The following is a 22054-nucleotide window of genomic DNA, read 5'->3' on the forward strand; positions in this document are numbered from 1 at the left end:
GCTTGGATGATTATTTACAATGGAATCCTCTCTATGATGATCCCGTATCTCAAACTCAAGAGAATGATTGTATAGCATCCCAAGGGACCAAACTTCATGAAGGAGTGGAAAGCATGCAAGTCATGATGACTGGTTCTTCCAATACTGAGGACCAGTTACCTTTAATCCAAGAAATGATGCAAGACCTGCGAAGGGAAATGCAGCAGAAGTTAGAGAAAGACGCGAAATAGCGTTGCTATCCGCTCTGAAAGGAAAAGATATCATAGATGAGCAAGACAGGGGCAAAACAAATGAATCAGTGACCCCTGAACAACAAACAAAAGAGGAAAAAGCAGAGAGCTCCACGAGCACAATTTCCCCAAATGACATAAAGGCGTTAATTGCTGAGGGGATTCGTGAGTTTCAATTGTCCATAGCACCTCCTGTTCAAGGGTATCGAAAACCATTCCCTTCTCACTATGACGCCATACCATTCCCGAAGGGTTATCAACGGCCTATATTTGATAAATTTGATGGCATAAGTAGCTCACCCCATGAACATCTTGCACATTTTTATTCAGCATGTGGCGAGACATCTCAATCAGACGCTCTCCTGGTACGTCAATTTGTTCAATCCCTAAAAGGATCAGCCTTCACTTGGTATACACAACTACCGCCAGGCTCTATCTTGACATGGGACGACATGCAAAAAGCATTTTTGGCACAGTTCGTCAGTTCAAAGAAGAAGGTCTCGATCATGGACCTAGCTCAAACTACCCAAAAGCCAGGGGAAAATGCTAATGACTTCATAATGAGATGGAGGAGCCTCAATCTTCAATGCCCGGAGAAAATTACCGAGCAATCAGCAGTGCAAATGTGCTACAACAACCTCATACAGACATTGCAACTTTTGTTGCCACTGCTGAACCCCAGTCATTTGATGCTTTGGTGTCAAAGGCGAGCAATGTTGAAAGTCAAATCGCTCGCCAAAAGTCCGCGTCTCAAAAAAATCAATTTGGGGAGAAGAAAAATGACAAGAAGTCTGCAAAGGGAGAGTCATTGGCCACTTTTGTCAAAACAGAAAAGAAGAATGACAAAGGCCAAAGCAAAGACCCACCCAAAAGGCTCACTCTTAAAGAGCACAAAGAGGTCAAATATTCTTTTGATGATGAGGATGTAGAAGAAATTTTTGACCAACTTCTGGCCTCTAAAGGTATTACCTTACCAGAATCAAAACGTCCTGCTGAGGCTAACAAGACAAATGACCCTAAGTACTGTCGGTATCATCGCCTCATCAGTCATACGCTCAAGGATTGTTATATCCTAAAGGACAAAATTCAAGAGCTCCTCAACAATGGCGGTTTGGTGATAGACTCTTCTTCCCAACATCATTCAGCTACGGCAAATATGATAGAAGAAAAGCTCACACTCACCACTGCATTATTAGGTGAAGCAAAATTTGCAGGTACTAATACCGACAATAGGGGCACAATTGTACATGCCTGTCCAAAAGCAACATGGTTTAGTGATCTTCAAATTCCCACTCTTCATGAGCTCATGGTTGCACCCAGTCTAGAGATATGGGAAGATTCTTCGGCCAATGAATCTGCTGAGGGGTGGAAGACATTTGTTAAAAGAGCCAAGCACATGGCCAAACATTTCCCACCTAATCACAAATCTATCACTCATCCTGGTGTCAAGATCCGAGGCATGCCAACCTTGAAAAATAAGAGGAAGAAGAAGAGGGCGCAAAAGAAAGTTCAAATCCCTCAAGAGGATGAATACGAGCAACCCGTAAGAGTCCCTGTCACACTCACTGAGTTTTTGCCAGTTGAATTCTTCTCGAGTGAATTCGAAATTGAAGAAGAAATTATCCAATGCAACATGGTTTCTGTGAAGGAATATGAGGTTGACACAGAGGTTGATGAAATTAACCTCCGCTCTGGCCGAAGCATCCCATCTGCTGATAAAGCACAACAAAAGGAGGAAGCCGACCCCTCTAAGAACTCGAAGGCGAAAGAGATTAAGGTCTCCTTGTCAGAAAAAACTGTTGCAGGGGGAGCTCCATCATCCTCTTCAAAAGCAAAGGACCCTAAGCCTGATACCGGTAAAGCAAAGGAGTCATCGCAATCACATGCACTTAAGTATGATATTTTGGCCCATCTTAAGCGCATCCCTGCTCCTTTAAGTGTCTATGACGCTTTACAAATGTCAAGAGAGCTTAGGGAAGCACTCATAATGGCTTTAACGAGCCCGGATTTGTACAAGTCATGTTTCAAATCAGCAGATGTCCATACAACTGAAACATCGAAGTTTTGTGCATCGTGTATGGCTGCAATTACGTTTGGCGAAGATGACTTTCTGCTTGAATCCAAATGCCATAATCGACCACTTTATGTCACTGGCGAAGTTGGAGGCACGACCATCAATCGAATCTTGTTAGATTGTGGTTCGGCCGTGAATCTTATCCCTCTAAAGACACTACATGCTATAGGGATGAGTGCCCGACAATTGTCTCCATCTATGCTGACTATTCAAGGGTTCAATCAACTTGGGCAAAAAGCCATGGGTTCTATCGCACTGCAAATGGAAATAGGGGACCTATATTCAGATGCTCTATTCCATGTGATCGATGCTGATACTTCATACAATGTCCTTCTAGGACGTCCATGGCTCCATACATATGGCGTAGTCCCTTCTACACTTCACCAGTGCTTCAAATACTTGGTGGATGGGGAAGTCAAGAGCGTTTCAGCTGATATGGACCCGTTCAGAGGCGAAGAGGTAAATTACTCTGATGCAAAGTTTTATGGTCCACCTGGTCTCTCATTCACACAGCCACCAAAGGTGGATAAGGAGAAAGAAGCAATTGTCGAGGCAGGAAAGTCACAAAAGGTAGAAACAACCAAATCTACAAGGGTAATTCGAGTGAAGCTGACACCTCGAGGTGTGACATCCCCAAAAGTCGAAGAAGTCCCGACCGCAAAGGCTCCCAAGCCAAAGATAGTTTTCAAGACTTCAAAAAGAGAGCCTAGTGAAAAAGACACAAGCTCATTGAAACAAACAATGGAGTCATTGATGACGGCAAGTTACATTCATCCTCTTCGTAAGATCAATCAGTCTATCCCAGGCGCAGTTTGGTCATTTCGACTATTTTTGGCAAAAATGATAGCCCGAGTAAACGTGTAGCTTTTCATAAAAAGGCATCCTTGCCAGAAACAACATCTGCTCCATTAAAGATAAAGCTTACAGGCCGTAAAGCAAAGAAAAGCAATGATGGCCTCACAGTCCAAAATGAGAGTGGTGTGCTCAAAGTGTCTCTTCGAAGGCTACATCCAAAAGCTTCCGATCCCGAGATACTTACTAATATGGAACAAGCCATGTTTAGAGAAGATGAGGTGAATATAAAGCCACTTCGCATCTCTGTGTTCAAACGACTAGGGGGTAGACACCACCTCGCGTCTCGGTCTTTCAACGCTTGGAGAACCCTTCCAGTTCCCAACAAGGTAAAGTCCATAATAAAAGGAAATGGAAAGTTAAGAATCAAGAGAAAGCTGTGACCGAAACAGTCAAAAGGGTGAAAATAAAGGATGATCTCGTCCAAGTCAATTGCGCCTCTTTCGAAGAAACGGTGGACCAAGATGATAATCCTCAAGACATCGAGGAATTCATTGATATAGTCCAACCAGCTCCACCACAAATGGAGGAGGGAGGTCAAGCCACAATTGATGATCTGCAAGAAATTAATCTTGGTACAGTTGACAACCCGAAACCTATCTTTGTCAGTGCTTCGTTAACGCCGCAAGAATTAGAAGAATACACACAACTGTTGCAAGAGTACCGAGACGTATTTGCATGGAGTTATCAAGACATGCCAGGGTTAGACCCAAACGTTGCAGTTCACAAACTTGGGATATCTGATGAAGCCCGATGGGTGAAGCAAGCGCCACGCCGTTTTCGGCCAGAGCTAACAATCCAAATAGAAATCGAGATTGACAAGCTTATTGCCGCTGGATTTATCCGAGAAGTCCAATATCCCACTTGGTTGTCCAATATTGTTCCAGTCCTTAAGAAAAAAACTGGGGCGCTGCGTATATGTGTGGACTATAGAGACGTCAATGATGCATGCCCAAAAGATGAGTTTCCGCTCCCAATCACAGAATTATTGGTAGATGCAACAACCGGTTTTGGTGCCCTATCATTCATGGATGGATTCTCAGGTTACAATCAAATAAAAATGGCTCCAGAAGATCAAGAGAAAACTGCCTTCCGCACTCCAAAAGGAATATATTGCTACACTGTGATGCCTTTTGGATTGAAAAATGCAGGGGCAACCTACCAAAGAGCCATGACAGCCATTTTCAATGACATGCTTCACAATACCATTGAGTGTTATGTTGATGATTTGGTTGTCAAAACCAGAAAAAGAGAACACCATTTGAGTGACTTAAAACGAGTTTTTAATAGACTCCGAAAGCATCAATTGAGAATGAACCCCTTGAAGTGTGCATTTGGAGTAACTTCAGGCAGATTCCTTGGCTTTGTTGTCCGACATCGAGGAATTGAAATTGATCCTTCAAAAATCAAAGCAATCCTCGAAATGCCTCCTCCTCGAAATTTAAGGGAGTTGCGAGGGCTGCAAGGGAGACTAGCCTATATACGACGGTTCATCTCAAATCTCTCTGGAAGGTGTCAACCATTCTCAAGGCTCATGAAGAAGGATGTTCCGTTTATATGGGATCAAGCATGTCAAAATGCCTTGAAAAGCATTAAACAATACCTGTTAAATCCACCAGTTCTTATGGCGCCAATTAAAGGGAAGCCTTTAATTTTGTATATTGCAGCGCTAGAACGCTCGTTGGGAGCATTGCTCGCCCAACACAATGATGATGGAAAAGAAAATGCACTTTACTACTTGAGTAGAACACTCGTAGGGGCGGAACAAAATTACACCCCTATCGAGAAGGTATGCCTTGCATTGGTGTTTGCCGTCCAAAAACTACGACACTATATCCTCTCTCATAAAGTCATCTTGATTTCCAAGGCAGACCCGCTCCGATATTTAATGTCCAAACCTGTGCTCTCTGGACGAATAGCCAAGTGGTCACTTCTCCTCTCTGAGTTTGAGATAAAATTTGTTCCACAAAAGGCGACCAAAGGGCAAGCTCTTGCTGATTTCTTGGCTGCTCATCCTACTCCCGACAACATGGAGTTACTTGCTGATTTGCCCGATGAAGAGGTATTCACTACAGAAGCACTCACATGGCAGTTATATTTTGATGGGGCAGCAAGAAGAAACGGAGCTGGGGTAGGATTAGTATTCATCACGCCGTTTGGGGGCTTAATCCCATACTCATTCTCCTTACTAGCTTTATGTTCAAATAATGTGGCAGAATACGAGGCATTAATCATTGGCCTTGAAATTGCCCTCGAGATGCATATTGATTGTTTGCAAGCATATGGTGATTCACAGTTAGTCGTCAGGCAGTTGAATGGTCAATACGCAGTCAGAAATGCTACTCTCGTCCCATACCATGAAAGGGCAAAGTATCTCATGTCACAGTTTCAAGACATTCATGTTAGTCACATCCCGAGGTCGGAAAATGATAAAGCTGATGCATTAGCTAATTTGGCTGCATCGTTAACGCTACCTGACGAAAGGGATATCCAAATCACTGTTGGGGAACGACACTTATTACCCCCAGCTATAGAGAGAATTGAAGAAGTTGTTGATTCAAACGTTGTTACAACTTTCGAATGTGAGGAGGAATTAGATAATCTTGATTGGCGCCATCCCATAATTGAATATCTTCAACACGGCAAGTTGCCAAATGACTCAAGGAAAAAGGTAGAAGTTCGACGCAGGGCCACTCGGTTTCTGTATTTAAACGACACCTTGTACAAACGGTCATTTGATGGTATGTTGTTAAGGTGTCTGTCAAAACAAGACGCAACTAAAGCCCTTCATGATACTCATGCTGGCACTTGCGGTGCTCATCAAGCTGGTCCAAAACTCTCAAACCAACTGAAGAGATTGGGTTATTACTGGCCAACAATGGTTCGAGACTCAATGAAATTTGCAACCACATGTAAAGATTGCCAGTTACATGGAGACTTTATTCACCAGCCACCCCAACAACTGCATCCGACAACTTTGTCTTGGCCATTTGAAGCTTGGGGATTAGATGTTATTGGCATGATAAAGCCTAAGTCATCACGTCAACATCAATATATCTTGGCCGCGACTGATTACTTCTCTAAATGGGCTGAAGCAATTCCTTTAAAGGAGGTACGAGCAGACGATGTTACAAACTTCATAAGGAACCACATCATTTACCGTTATGGGGTTCCATCGAAGATAATATCTGACAATGCATTGTATTTCAAATGCAAGTCCATGACCAAGTTGTGCGAGAAGTATAAGTTTCAACACTCGTTCTCCGCGAGCTACAATCCGTCGTCAAACGGTCAAGCTGAAGCTTTCAATAAGGTATTGTGCAATATCCTGAAGAAGATGGTCTCAGGAAACAAAAGAGATTGGCATGAACGCCTCCCTGAAGCATTATGGGCTTACAGGACAACCATACGCAACTCAACAGGATGTACACCGTATAATTTGGTGTTTGGCTCCGAGGCCGTTCTACCGTTAGAAGTCCAATTGCCATCGTTAAGGGTAGCCTTACAGCTAACAAACCCCGACAAGAATGCAAATGTGAGACTGGCAGAACTGGAAGCTCTAGATGAGAAAAGATTGGCAGCTCAACAAAGGCTCGAAATATATCAGGCTCAGGTTGCGGGGGCATTCAACATGAAAAGTTAAGTTCAGATCTTTCTCAATTGGAGATTTGGTTTTAACTGTTCGAAGACCCTTTGTCATTACCAGGAAAATGCATGGTAAGTTTGAACCCAAGTGGGAGGGGCCCTATGTCATTACTAAGGTTTTCTCCAAGGGTGCCTACGAGTTGTCAAATCCCGAAGGCAAGTGCATATATCCTTGTGTAAACGGGAAATTCATCAAGAAGTTTTATGCCTAATGGTTAGAAAAGTGCTCGTTGGGCGAAAACCCGAAAGGAGGCCCAAGAAAAAAAAAAACCCGTTGGTGAAAACCCAAAAGGCGGTTCAAGCAAAGTTAGGGTAAATAAAAATAAAAATAAAAACGCTCGTTGGGCTGAAAACCCGAAAGGGCGGTCCAAGCAAAAATTAGAGCCAAAAAAAAAAAAAAAAAAAAAAAAGGCTTTATGGGTTGAACCCGAAAGGGCAGCCCAATCAAAGAACTACGGTTGACTTGATCCCTCAAAAGGGGTACGTAGGCAGTCTAGTCCCTAAGAAGCTAGATTCAGTCACAAGTCCCAAAATCCTCTTCATTACCTCAATTCAAGGAGAGTGAACTACGTTTGGCTTGATCCCTTCATAGGGTACGTAGGCAATCTAGTTTCACTGCTAGATGCAGCCATAAAACACACTTCCTCCCTGAAAATCTAGGAGTAAACTACGTTTGGCTTGATCCCTTCACAAGGTACGTAGGCAATCTAGTTTCACACCTAGATGCAGCCATAAATCACCAAAGCATTCCTCTAATTGTGTTGGCATGAGGTGAAATTGAGTTGCCAAAATAAAATATTATGTGCAACTTGTCGAAACTAAATAAATGTTTCGTCAACTTTATTATCCTTGAAGAAAATGATTACAAAAAAAAAGGTCCAAAAGATGTCAATTACAAAAAGACGATGCTCTATTAGGACTTATTACAAAAGGGAACCAAGGAAGCAATCAATTTTTGGATTTCCACTTCCTGTGACTTGCAAGAGGCCTCAATACGCTCAATTTCGAGAAGCTCTTTTCACCGATACGTGACTGGCGAAGCTCTTCGTCCAACTTGTTTAGTTTCTCCAAGGAAATTTTGGCATCTCTGATCTGATTATTAAGAGAAAGCTTTCGTGAATTATGTTGTTCTCGAAGTAAACGAGCGCGTTCCTCTGCCTCTTTAACAACAAACTCCTTAGCATCTAAGTCTTCAAGGTCTCGAGTAAAATTCGATAAGTCTGAGTCAACTACCTTTTTGGAGTTTAGACAATCATCATGACGACGAATGAGATCGCGAGCCCGAGTACCTTGTTCAACAATTCTGGCGTTCTCAAAAATTTGCAAAGCACGGCAGAAAATTTGGTCAATTGTGTTAATAAACCATTCAAGCTCAGTTTTGCCAAAATCAAGAATGTTCATCATTGACCGCAAGACATTGAACACTGACTTCATTCCTTCATGATGAGCAAGTATCTCTTCAGACGACTTAGAAGAATGAAGTTTATCAAAAATGCCTTGCACTTCACCAATAATATATACATGCCTGAAATTCTTCGCCTCTGAGCCAAAAATATCAAAGATTGATTTTTTGCAGTCTTCCAATGACGACATGTCATTAGCTAATGGGGAAATGACGTTAACACCACAAGGTGGAGACCTAGCCAATTCTTGTGCCATAGAATTGTCATTTGGAGGACTCAGTAAGTCTGAATTTGCTTCAAAGTTGGAGTTGTCAGGAACCACATCTTTTGTAGCCTTGGCTCTCTCAGGACCTATGCTCAAAGAACCATCGGATTTTGGATAACGAATCCGCTTAAAATTTACATCTTGACTGCTTCCGGATGACGAGAAAGTGGCTTCATTTTTTCTACCTGCCCTTTCCTTCCGCCTCTTCCCAGGACGGGAAATTTCGGTTTGTCGATTCACACTAATGGATGAGTTTCTTGCTTCCACCTCAGAAATCAAGACTTCCTTTTGTAAGCCAGTGGAAACTTCCTTCAAATTGGATATCACATAAATCGGTTTCTCTTTGAGAGGACGTTTGGACAGGTTTACATAAACAGTTGACACAGACAAACCCAAGTATGATGCAGTATAACCCATCCACCACCAGCGATGACGTCATTACATTGCCCCATACTGAGTAGAACGCGGGATGAAGAAAAGCACTGAAGTGTTTTTCTTTAGAAGTGAAGTTTGAGCTTTGAACAAATCCTCAACATTACAATGACTTCTCTTGAAGATACCAAAGCTAAGTTTATCAGAAGGAACACCTTGATCAAAGCCAAATTGGCGAGCGAATCTATTTGGGTGATAGGGCTCCAGCCAAAGTTTGTTATCAACCCTTATAGGAAGTTTGGATGTACGCATACAAACTAACATCTCAAACCGGCCATCTGACAGTTTTTCATCATCCATAAAGGTAAGACCATCCTGCTCATCAAAAGCACTGGGACGATATCGCATGGAGATGTCACTTCTAAAAATAACTCTGGCCTTCGAAATATCCATATCGTTAGCAGCAATACCAGCATACCTAGTTAAATGAGGATAACTAGCTGGAAATTCGATATCATTATGGCATCTATACAAACAGGGAAAATACTCACCCATCCACCCAATGACGTAATGAATCGGAAAACAAGCTAAAGAAGTACTGGGACCTCTCGGACAGGTGACAGTTTCCCCAAGGCCATGATATATATAGCCCAACATAGTTGGTGCAATAGAAACTTTTACTCCTCGAGCCATCAAACTAGCCATGTAAAAAGTTTCCGGCCTTATCCGAGAGCCTCTTGACGGCAGTGCAAATCTACTAAGAAAGAATGCTAAGAAAGCAGTTAATCTCCCTTCTGTTGATATCTCCAGATTTAATTTTTGAGCCATCAGATTTTCTCTTGGTCTCAAGATGTTTCCTTCTCCAAAGGTTCCATAAATTATTTTCCCTCTGAAAAAATGTGCAACCCACTGGTCCCAGAATACACATTTTTGATCATAAAGTGAACAGAGCTGAGAATAAATTAAAAGAAGCTCCCGGATGGTTGGCGGATACATTGCTTCATGATGCAAATCTCGATTTGGAGGTATAAATTCCTCATAAGGAACTCCTAAAATGGGTAAACCCCCAATAATCTTCAGGTCATACAACGATATTCCCATTTCGCCATTTCCTTGGTGCAAAGTGTTGGTCAAGGGCCCCCACAACTCCAGAAAGGCTTTCCAGACATTTAACGAATACATATAAGGATAGCGGGAAACCGCTACAGCACCATAAATTTCAGCACGAAATAATTCCTCTTTGAAGTCTTGTAAAATGGCCTCAGTCCATTCTAAGATGCCAGGACGAAACTCTGCCAAACCGCGAATGCTTAGCTCACGTCCCCAATCTGTTTTGTTTTTGAGCATTTTACATAAAATAGGAGGAAAATCGTTTCTATGGCCAACTTCAATGTCACCATCAGTATTATTGTTGACCTCCATCAAAGTGCAAGCTTCAAACTTTGAACCGTGAACTCGACAAACTTTAAGAATTCCATCATCAGGAATAAATTCACAATATCCAGAGTTCACATTCTCAGTGGTAAACCAAGTGACTTTATCCCCTGGAGGTACATCAATCTGAACTGAGTTCAAAGGCATAGACCTATCATATTCTTGACCAATTGGAAGCCCTTTCTTATCAAGCACTCGTTGGACGTATAATTGACCATTTGCATCCATACCTGAAAATTTTGCAATATGTGTTAGTCCAAGGCTATAAATTTTTGTCAAGCCTCGTACGCGTAAAGGAAGTTACACGAACGATGCTTGAGGGGGCATCTGTTGAAATAAAAAAATTCATTGACAGCAAATTAAAAATTGGCCAAGTTAAAAGAAGTCGGGCCCATAGCTAAAAATGATTCTGTGGACTTGTTACTAAATTGGTTTAGGCCCAAATGAATTAATATTGATATTTTTTACAAGGAAATATTAATATATTGAAAGCAGAAACAGTTTCATGTACGTGACTTTGAAGTGTGGAGTTGAGGGGGTGAGTGAAAATGGGAAGTTATTCCCACCCACGCAGTACGTGAGGCCATAACTGGCTCCACTCTATCAGTTCTTCTGGGTCTATAAAAGGAACCAAAGGAGGCAAAGAAGGGGAGAAGAAAAAAAAAGGAAAAGACACCGAACTGCTGCAGAAATCCAAAGAACACGGCTGCAGAAATCCAAAGAACAGAAACAAGCAAAAGAGATACGAAGCTCTGTCACAATATCATTGAGAAGGTATAAACAAATTCATTTGAGTATCCTTTTATGTACAACTGACTTACAGGTAAAGCAAAAAATGCATGTGAAGCCATTGTACGGAAGCCTGAACTTCCTCCATGTTTGATATCAAGAAATGTATCATATCAACAAAGACCTCAGCAGTGGAAAAACATGAACAAATCCTCCCAAATTGGCAATAATTGTGCCACTTACACAAAGAGAGCTCTCACAAGGACCTCTCTGTTGTGAATTACAGATGGGCTTCCGCAAGAACCCCACTGTACAAGTGCTGTGAACACCTTGTGACGGAAGCCTGAACTTCCTCCATGTTTGATATCAAGAAGTGTATCATATCAACAGAGACCTCGGCAGTGGAAAAATGTGAACAAATCCTCCCAAATTGGCAATAATTGTGCTACTTACACAAAGAGAGCTCTCACAAGGACCTCTCTGTTGTGAATTACAGATGGGCTTCCGCAAGAACCCCACTGTACAAGTGCTGTGAACACCTTGTGAGTGTCCACAGGCACATTGTGGTACTCAGAGAAGACCTTGCGAGTGTTCTTGAGTACCAAAAACAGAAAACATCAACAGTCCAGACGTTTTATTACATGCCCAACCCACCTTCAGCAGAGTAAAATTCCAAATCTGCAAATTGGAGAAAGAACAGGTGGCAAAACGTGCTGCAAATGGAGAAAATCAATAACTCTGTTTTAGTCTCACCCATTGGCATAAACAGAAGAAAATATATTAAAGGAGATGCAGAAATTACTGAGTGCCAGAAAGCTTACAAGAGCCGATGAATCACACCCACGTTCTGTGCTTCAAAATTTGCCAACAAAGAAAAAATCCCAAGCCGGACAGCCCACGAAAATTATTAAGCCAACACTCCTCTGTGGCAAAATGCAAATATCATAAAAGCTTCTCACTTTGTTGCTGGCAAAATATGAAGCAACTGAGACAAAGCAAAGCCAGCACCTCAATTGGCAGTACGATGGTCTTCTCAAATGATATGAGTTTGCAAAGGAAAATATGTAAAGCCTTAGAAACTCCAATCAAATTGGAAAGAAAAGGATGCACAAAGCTTCAGCAAGCAAAAAGCAAAAGGAAAAATGGCTCACCAAGAAACCTCCTGTGTTGTGGCTGTTGAAGAATCCAAAAGCAACATAAGCCAAAGACAAAGAAGCCTAAAAGTTGAAGAAGTCCCAGAAGCTGAAAGAGAAAAGTGACGAAAAGCAAATAAGAAGAAAAGAAACGAAAAGCAAAGAGAGGGGAATAAGACAAAAATAAAATAAAAGAAACCTGCCAAAGCAAAGTGAATGACGCCTAAGATGACTTTCAATTCATGTTTAGTGGACTACATGGTCTGCTTTGACAGACATGAGCAAAAGAAAGGTCTTGCCTTGGTTTTGGCGTCTCCGACTCAAGGCTCTGTATTAATTGTGGCAGATGAGTAGTTGAAGAGATATATAATCTGCTCCAGTTATAATTGATTTGAACTACTCCAGATAAAGATGGGAGTGACTCAGTTTGGATTAATCTCTACTACTCCAAATAGATATCGGTTTCAAAATTCAACTGGTTCTCAAAGCTTTTCTGACATGGATTCTTTGTTTATGGGCCAATTAATGGAAATATCAAGGTCCGGAAACAAATTGATGGGTTGACAAAACAAATTACCCATTAACTTTCAAGAGCCCAAAATATTTCATGGGTGGTCCAAATAAATTATGTGGTTAATGGATTAATGTTTAAATCCTTAAAACCATATGTGAGTAAATTAATAGGCTCATTAAAATGCCTTTTAATTTTCTTTGGACATTAACAATAAAAAGATGGTACAAAACCATTTCAAATTTTCTCATGGGTCATTTACCCTGCAAATTTCAATGAGATCAAATTTAAATTTCTCAAACACACAAATTCTTTCAAAGGGTCATTCATTCTTTGAAGGTCAAATCCATTTGGAACTACGTTGGTTTGATCCCTTTGAAAGGGTACGTAGGCAGTCTAACATTCCAATAGACGCAACCACAACCAAATTTGAATCACTGGTTACCGCAACCAAATTCTCATCAACCAAATCCCCACAAATTAAATATTTACCTTTACACAAATCAAGTCCGAACTACGTTGGTTTGATCCCTTTGAAAGGGTACGTAGGCAATCTAGAGATTCAATCTAGATGCAACCACCCCAAACACAACTCCATATCGAATCCCTGGCTTATTCAGTTAAATTCACTCAAACACCCCTCAATCAAATTCAGTCAAATTCCCATTTTTTTGCAATGAGTTATCTATTCATTGCGAATCTTTGAACTACGAGTGGCTTGATTCCTGTAAAGGATACGTAGGCACCCTGAGGTTGAACTTGGGAGCAGCCGCAAAACCAAACACATACATTCTGTTTCTTTATGATGGAATCAAAGGGTTTTCCCTTGTAGCAAGGGATTGTAATTAAGAGACTTGCGTCTCGAATGGGTCGAACCTAAAATAATAAAACCCCATTAATTGATTAGTGGTGGTGAAATTATGTTTGGAGGTTTACATTTTTCTTCAACAGGGTAGACTAAGAATTTCTTGCTAGCAAGCTCTTGACCATGACTAAATATATACTATACTAAACTTTGGTCAGTCCACGGAAATAAAGTATATAATGTTACCACAATAATTCATCATTATATGGGACATAATCCTAGAAACCCTTCAAAAGGTTGGTCTAGGTTGTCCTCCACACTATCTATATGGCCCTGCTTCTGCAGTTGTGCCCTAAGGGATAAGGTACTATTTCAACATGCATATGCAATAAACCACAATAAAACACAATTAATTTCTTGTCCTTGTCTTGTCCGGACAAAAGAATAGTCCCCCTATTCTCATCCTTGGTCAAAAATCAAAGGGGTAGGAGGTTTTTTTGTTGTTGGTGGCATACTGTGCTAAGGTATAGTGGAGGTTCGAATTTGAGATTATTGGTATGCAAATCGAGGCCTTTTTTTATTAGGCTAGACCCTATCGACAAAGAAGTAGGGAGGTCTATGTGTAGTGATGAAGCAGCCTTGAGGAAAACTATGGGCTGTAAAATTAACCACCTATAATCTGTCCTTATTGTTTTCTATGCATTCTTGCACCTCGTTTTTGTCTCTAATATACGCAAGCTCTGTTCTAGGCCTTCCATTTGTAAAAGTTGCATTGCAAACCTCTATATATATATATATATATAATGGTAAAAACACCAAAGAATTTTGATAAAACTCTTCTGGAAAAGGCTATGTGCCCTTTTTATTTGCTAAAAGTGATGTTCATTGACAGAGATGTTTTCGATTATTTAGAGGAGCTAGCATGTAGGAGTATAAGTAGCAACAAACAAGAACTTTCCATTTGAATTATCATCTTAGTAAACAATGAATAAAGTAATTCAAGATTGACCCTTGGGATTTTTGACAAAATGCTTAATGTAGACAGTGATGCATATTTTAGGTTTCAGTTTCTACCCAGCTTAAACACACAAAAAGTAAATAAAAAGGTTATTAGGGGATATGTTAATCTAATACATATTATTATGAAACCAGAAACCGTTAGAGGAAATATATAGCTAGAATTAGCACAATGCCTACTTCTCTGGGCAAGGTTTTGGGTTCGAGTTCCTAGCATTTGTGTAGTGTGTGTGAGTTTAGTATATTATCACTCATCTCAATAGGAAAGGTCCTAAAAAAAAAAAAAAGATTAAACATATAAAAGATAAAGATTTTTATCAAACAGAAGAGGATTCAAATTTGGGATCTACTCGTTCATATTGGGAAAAGCAATACCACTATACCATGAACTAGGTGTTACATAAAAATGTACATAAAAGAACTTCAAATTGAAGAGGAATGTGAAGAGGGTTAGAAACCAAAACCTCAAGTCCCACTTGCGTTAAACTACAAACAAATAATATATGATTAAATTAATTTGAAAAATAAGCATTATTATATACACATAAAATAGTAGCTTTCATTGGATAATTAGGTTAATTTAAATAATAATCATCCAATAACAAGGGTAGCAATAAGGTCTCTTGAGAAACTTGTTGTGATTGCCAACCCAAAAAGATTAGTATAAGATAATACATGCAAGCTAAATTAACTTATTAGTGAGATTCAGCTCAACCATCAACAATATAAGGGTGGAGAGAAAAAAACGAAACAAGTCTACATGTTAAGAGACAGATTTGCAAATCAGACAAGAAGCTAAAGGCTACTTATTTCTTTTGGGTTTTGTCATTTTTATCGACTTTAATCTTGTTGCTGACTCATCTTTCTTGCAATTACAAAGAAAAATATTTTAGATATCTTTTTTTTTCTTTTCTTTCTTTGGTATCTTAGAAAGAAAAAAAAAAGGTGATTTTCTAAGATATTTGTAGTTTTGTTCATGAACTACATAACGCAACGAGATATAAGAAATAGAGAGATTGGACGATAAACCTACAAGTAATAATGTCCCTCGATCAACTCGGGGATATGTTGTACATCGCTACAGTTCATGCAATGCTACATTAATTTAGGGTAGGACAAAAACGTGAAAAACTTGCTCAGATCTTTCGATTGTATCTGCAGTCAAACTTGGAAAATTGAAAGCTGAGGTATTGTTATTAATTGCTCTATCTCTTTGATTTTTTGTTTGTTTTTGTTTCTGTGGCTCTGCAAAAGTGTATGTATGGAAAGAATAATGAAGAATAAGACTAATGGAGCATTTTTCTCTTCACGCTCAAATATGATATTTGTTTAGCGTTCACACAACACGGACACACTCCTTTTTGGCTTTTGGTATGCGAACAATTGTGGAAAAGCAAGAAATATTTTGGTGCCCTTTTTGGCCTTGTTCAAATCAAACCATCTCATCTTGGTGCCCTTTTGGGTTGGGTTATGCAAGTGCCGGGCTACTATACCGTCTCGTGGTGCTATGAATTTATTGGTGAAAGATGTGCATCTTACACATATAAAGAAAGAATATCAATGCTTTCTACTTGGTGCCCTCTGTCAAGGAAAATATAAATTAATGAAGCAAAACTTGGATTTGGGTTGACATTCCGAAGTTCGATATCATGGATTGTTATATAATGACAATGTATTAAATTTTAAATTTGAATATTTCAATTATGTTAATACATGTCAAACATTTTAAACAAACACGTTTTTCGTTTTTCTTATCAGACAGTCTAATTTGTTACATTAAAAGTTATGATTGTTGAAAAGATAAAACCATGTTCAAATATATAGTTCATGATTTATACTATGAGAGCATGACACTTTAGATATATGGTAAACTTTCTCATCTTTGTATGTTTGTTTTAAAAGGTAAGCATCAATTGGGTTCCTAGGAGAATGTTTTCTATGGCGTGCACCTCTATATATTTATCTATATGTATATAAAAAGAAGTGTGTGAGGATATACTAATATATTCAATGCCATCTCCTTCATCTTCTTTGCCCAATGTCATTGCTCTCTTCCGAGTTCAATCTACCTTTGCCCTTTATGTTATTCTTTTCGGCTGACAATGTCTTTACTTATATTATTGAATTGGTCCTACCAAGTTGCACTTTTACCCAATTCTTTTCTTTATCTACTTCATATTGTTGTTAGATCCTTAAGCAAATGCAATTGGGCAATAAAAACATACTTAATAATGGTGAAAACCTTTTTAAAGTGAAATTGATTTTTGGCAAAAAGAAGCAATTTCAAACAGGATCTTAGTTTAGAGATAATAATCGATATTGAATCACAAAAGTAGTGGTAAATTCACAAACGAAAGTTCCACTTCACTACGTACGTGCCTTACAATAACAAGAAACCTATTTCTTTTTCCCCAATATGTTCGAAGTCAAAATTCAAAATCATTAATGCATGGACTAAGAAGATGAAAAGAAACTAAGATTTCTCTGGTCATATTGCTGTCCTGGTGTTTATTCATTATTGTGACATGCAAATCATTAATTTTTTTGTTGTTGAAAAATTATAGGATTGCATTCATAATTCAGCCCAAAAAGTCACTAGTCACAAATGATCATTACAATAACGGAACGATCTAACATCAAAATTAAGACAATCTTATGCGCTTCCACCATATCATTAACATTTAAGGGTGCTGAAAAATAATATATTTTGGTGTATTCACTAAGGTTGAGTTTTCATCAAATTCCATTATTGTTTCAGTTTCATTTGTATTATAAAAGAAGAAAGGGGTAGTAGACTTAGCTTCTTTCTATCTGTTAACAAATTGATCGATCGATCTAGACCCTTAATTGTTTCAATATGGATGAGTTGTTGTTTGATTGGTTTCTGGCTATTGCCCCAGATAGCATGCAACCAGATCTTGACAGTCCATTGAAGAACAAAAAATGGGTGGAAATTTTGATGTCTAATTTTAACGGCTATGAAAACAGAAAAGGGCCATTTTTAACCTATGCTTCGGCCTTTATAAATTGATATTATGGCTGCTGGCCTACCACAACAAAATTTTCCATGTGGGTCGTCTTTATGCGCTACACACTAGTGCCAAATTGCTATTTTCTTCGTCCCCTTTCCACCAAAGTTGGAATAAATGGAAAAAATAGTGAAGATATGGTTACCCATCAAACAAGGGATGTTGTGTGCTTTCTACTACGAAGTTCTAGTCTAAGTGAGAGGAACTTGCTCTTTCACACCACTTAACTTTTAATATGATTAATCTATTTGATCACACGATAATTTTTTTACCAAACAAGCGATAGTATTTTACTAGATTAATTAAAAAAGAACTGAGAGAGACATCTCAATTAGCAATATGATGGTCATGACAAAGCTTCCCTAATGACCAGAGTCAGTTCTAGAACTGAAACGATATGGAGAGAATAAATCGTAAATAAATGACTCAATAATTTTAGTTACCTAACCATTTTTAATAATCACGGATCTTTGAATTTTATGATGAAATTTGATCGACAACAATTATCCGTGAAATTTGAATTTGTGACATTTTTCAACAAGATGGACATTGACTATTAGCTAGTGTGTTGCTAAACTAAATTGCTATTGGCCGTTAACTCTTAATTTTTTTCAAGTGAACAAGTTAGAGGGATTGGATTGGATGGTTGAGCAAGTTGATTAGAGTATGATTATAATCTAACTTGGGATTATAATGATAGTTGTAATGATGATTGTGATTCAATATTGGTGCCTTCGCTATCGCATTTTGGCTTGCCAAAGAAGGGAGAAGCAAGGTATTAATCTCATATATATGCAGCTGTCATTATGCCAAAGGATGGAGTTGATTATGGAAATGAATCATGATTAGGGATGACAAAGACAAGGGAGGAAAAGCAAGAACCATTGTCACAATTCCATGGTAACAAAGGTCAAATAATTTATGGACACACATTCATACAATATAATATTCCAACCGTTTCGCATGCTATGAAAAGAACACATATTATAATGCTATATGTATATAGTTTCTTGCACACGAAATCATTTGAAAAAGAAAAATAAATAAATAAACCCTTGATTATATAGTTTTTTCACGGCCTTGATTGATTTGTTAATTAATCCCTTAAAATGTAATTAATAATGCTAATTCTGGAAACTGTGTAGAATCGAGGATGCACCTTTTTTAAGTAATTCGAAGTCTCTGCTTTTCATCAGACTAGCTTGCCTTTTTCTAGCAGTACTATTTCTTACCACCTTGCATTATTTAAGATGTTACCCATTAAGGTTTTTTTTATTTAATTTTTTATATATTAGTTTATGTTGGACTAGATCCAAGCAAGCAAGTTCTAGAAATTGGTGAAATCAAATGGAATCTTTGTGGAAGATCAATTTTTTCTCCTTGGAAATTAAAATTTTCAATCCCTAGCTAAAGCCAATATAATTGATTGAGTTTCCTATCTTGAACAATTAAGTGACAATCATTAAACTAACACTCATTCGGCTTGTGGACAACACTCAATTAAATTGAAGTTGAGGTCAAGTTTGAAGCTGCTTGCTTTACTCTCTCTGCTTAGTTAAAAAATATCTCATATATTTGACTCACATGAATAGCGAGAAAGACGATATCCAATCCGATACTATCCAATTAGCACCAAGACTACCCTATGTCATGTAGCTAATAGTGCAGTGCCAAAATTTGCAAAGTACACTACATACCAAATTGTCCCTACAACCATTATATCACACACACCATACCCACCAATCCATTGGCTCAAAAGGCCCCAAACAATAACTCAACAACGGTAGCAAAATCAACCCCCCTTGGATCTGCATTCTGCATCTGCACTTGATCATCATCATCCTCATCATGATCACATCACAAACTGTAACCTGTTCTTGTTCTACATAAAAAAAGCTGCAATACACAGAGTGGCCCTTTAGTGCCCTATAACTACAGGGCAGGATGGTCGATGCAAAAAAAACATTATATAATTATTATCAAGTACCTTACCTTGCATTGCAAGGACCATGGACCACACTAAACACTATATACTGGCCTATACATAGTTACAAGTTCCAAAAAACAAAACCCAGTTCAGGAAAAAAAAACAGTAAATCAAATCTCGATGCACCACCACATTGCTTTGGTCCAAAATTTTCCGACCTTCACAGCACCCGGCTTTTATGGGGTTTACAGCAAATTGACCCACCAACAAATTGATTGACCCTCCCAAAAGAAAAAAAAAACACACACAGAAGAAAAAATTTATGACCCTTCAAAAGTAGGGTTGGTTTCTGGTTCGTACGGATTGCTTTTCTGGCCTAAAATTCATGAAGAGAGAGAGAGAGAGATGGTTGGTTTCTGGTTCATATATATATTATCGTATTGACAATTTGACATAAGCATTTTTTAGGCATTAACATATAAAATCTGAGTGAAAGTTACGTAAGGCTGAGAGTTAAACACTTCAAACTCCAGTTTTGTACTAGACTGGTGTGGTGTGGCAGAGAGAGGCCAGAGATGGATGGAGATGTATCATTTGGGGACTGGGGTTCGCTAAGTTACGCAGGGGTGCGTAGTGGGCACTACTAGTACGTACCTTTGATTTTGAAGGAAGGAAGGAGGGAGGGGGAAGAGGACAAAAAGAGGGGGGTGAGGTCAGCGTGGTGTAGGCGTAGAGTAAGAAGGAGGAGGAGAGAGGAGAGAAATATAAGGCAAGCGGCGGAGAAAGCTTTCGTTTTTGAAGGACCACCTGCTTTTTTAACAGACCACAAATTAAAGCTGCGTGGGGACACTCTGCCTTCTCACTCTCATTCTCTTCTGCGTGTGCTTCACATGTTCTTCTATCATAACAGTAAATTGCATACAAAAAGCATGCAACCCAATTATTATTATTTATTTTAAACTTCATTTCAAAAAAAGAAAGAAGTTTTTTTTTATTTTATAGAAAATTATTCTTGAGTGAATTTTAGGATACGGGCTTCAAAAAAGAGAGTATCATTTTGACCTTTTTATTTTTATTTTTATTTTTATAAATTATGTTTTGTTTGAGAGTTTCAACCGAGATAGTTAAAATATAATTTTTACTTTCATATAAGGAACAAGATTAATCTCACATTATTGTGTATGACGACTTACGATTATTCTTATGTAGGATAGGTAGAACTAATCTATCTTCATTTTTCAATTAAAAATCATACAATGTGAAAACCCACATGAATTGACCCTAAGTTCATATAATTTGTCTATTATTCAAAAGAAAAAACAAATGAGAACTTTTTTTATTTATGAAAATGAGAAACATGTTTGTCAAGCTGTTGTTGGAAACCTTTTCAAGCAATTCATTTGAACAGTATGAAAGTTTATGTTTTTGGAAATGCAAACCCATAAAATTTTGAAAACGACTTGAAAATTTAGAGATTCTTGAAATTACTTTTGAAAATGAGAGTCATATCATGTGTGTTGACAGAGAAAACAAAAGGGCTTAGCTTGTTAGGCCCTTCAAATCAAATTAGGGCAAAACCTAGCTATTGCCTAATTTTCCAAATCACAATTTGGCCTTTCAAAAGTTTTAACATACCCCCTAACCATTTCAATTTCCTTAAGAACATGTGGTAGAGAAGTTAACTTGGGGAGATTGTGGTGATAGGGTTGTGGAAAATGAACAAATAATGGGTGCGCGTGGAGTAGGCATAATTTTGTTTGTTTTTTTATTATCAAGATAAATAAAAAGAAAAAGAAAAGATGCTGGTCCCATGCAACAATGTGTTATGTGTAATGTGGTATAGAAAGAGAAGGGGGATGGGTGGGATACTTTAATACACCAATTAATGAGAATTAGATGGCAAAACATTGGACCACCTCATCTCATCCTACACACAGTCCCTTATTTTGGGAACATTTTGCACAACTCTAGGCGCATCTATCTCTCTCTCTCTCTCTCTCTCTCTCTCTCTCTCATTCATTTTGTGAAATAAAAAGCTCCTCGAATTTTTTGGTTCATGGAAAAAAAGTTTACCCACTAATTAAGATGAGGAAAAAAAATGAAAAACAACAAAAAAAGGGCAGGGCCACCATTGTCCAATCCCAAGCGCCTAGCCTCACTGAAACCCATCTGAAAAAGCCTGGAAACAACTCCTACATGGGAAGGACTTCTTGGGATTTGATCCCATCCAATCCAACCCCACAGAGATTTTTAATATAAAATGATAATTATTATGATTATTTTGCAATTGGGTTTTGTTTTTTCTTTTTAATTTTTGGTGGATGATTATTATTATGATTATGTGGAAGAGAGGAGAGGGGAGTTTTGAAAAGAAATTATTAAAGTAAAAGAAGAAGAGGTCATGTGGCGGCTTGTAGTTTGTGTACTCAGGCAAAGGACGATCATTACTCTGTTTTGGTAAAAATAGTCGTAGTACTAGTACTTTGCAAGGCAGGGATTTAAATTTTTTTTTAATGTTTAATTTATTGTATTAATTAAAGGGTTTTTCATGGTTTAACAGTAATTTAATATTTTTAGGAAATAATTGAGGGGAGGAGGGTATTAGAATCCTCATTCTAGGAAGTCTAT

General features: G+C 38.5%; 1 protein-coding gene across 1 annotated transcript; it reads right to left on the bottom strand.

The window, feature by feature from the left end:
* Positions 1-8907: 8907 nt before the first annotated feature.
* Positions 8908-12629, bottom strand: LOC148915203 (uncharacterized). The gene is made up of 4 exons (XM_089041248.1): positions 12337-12629; positions 12156-12246; positions 11826-12033; positions 8908-11717 (listed from the first exon to the last, which is right to left on the bottom strand). The coding sequence occupies exon 4, from the start codon at positions 10501-10503 to the stop codon at positions 8908-8910; it is 1596 nt and encodes a 531-aa protein (XP_088897374.1). The 5' UTR covers positions 10504-11717; positions 11826-12033; positions 12156-12246; positions 12337-12629.
* Between the last annotated feature and the right edge of the window lie 9425 nt (positions 12630-22054).

Source organism: Prunus mume, linkage group LG7 (genome assembly GCF_029339155.1).
Source record: "Prunus mume cultivar Tortuosa linkage group LG7, ASM2933915v1, whole genome shotgun sequence".
Lineage (NCBI taxonomy): Eukaryota > Viridiplantae > Streptophyta > Magnoliopsida > Rosales > Rosaceae > Prunus > Prunus mume.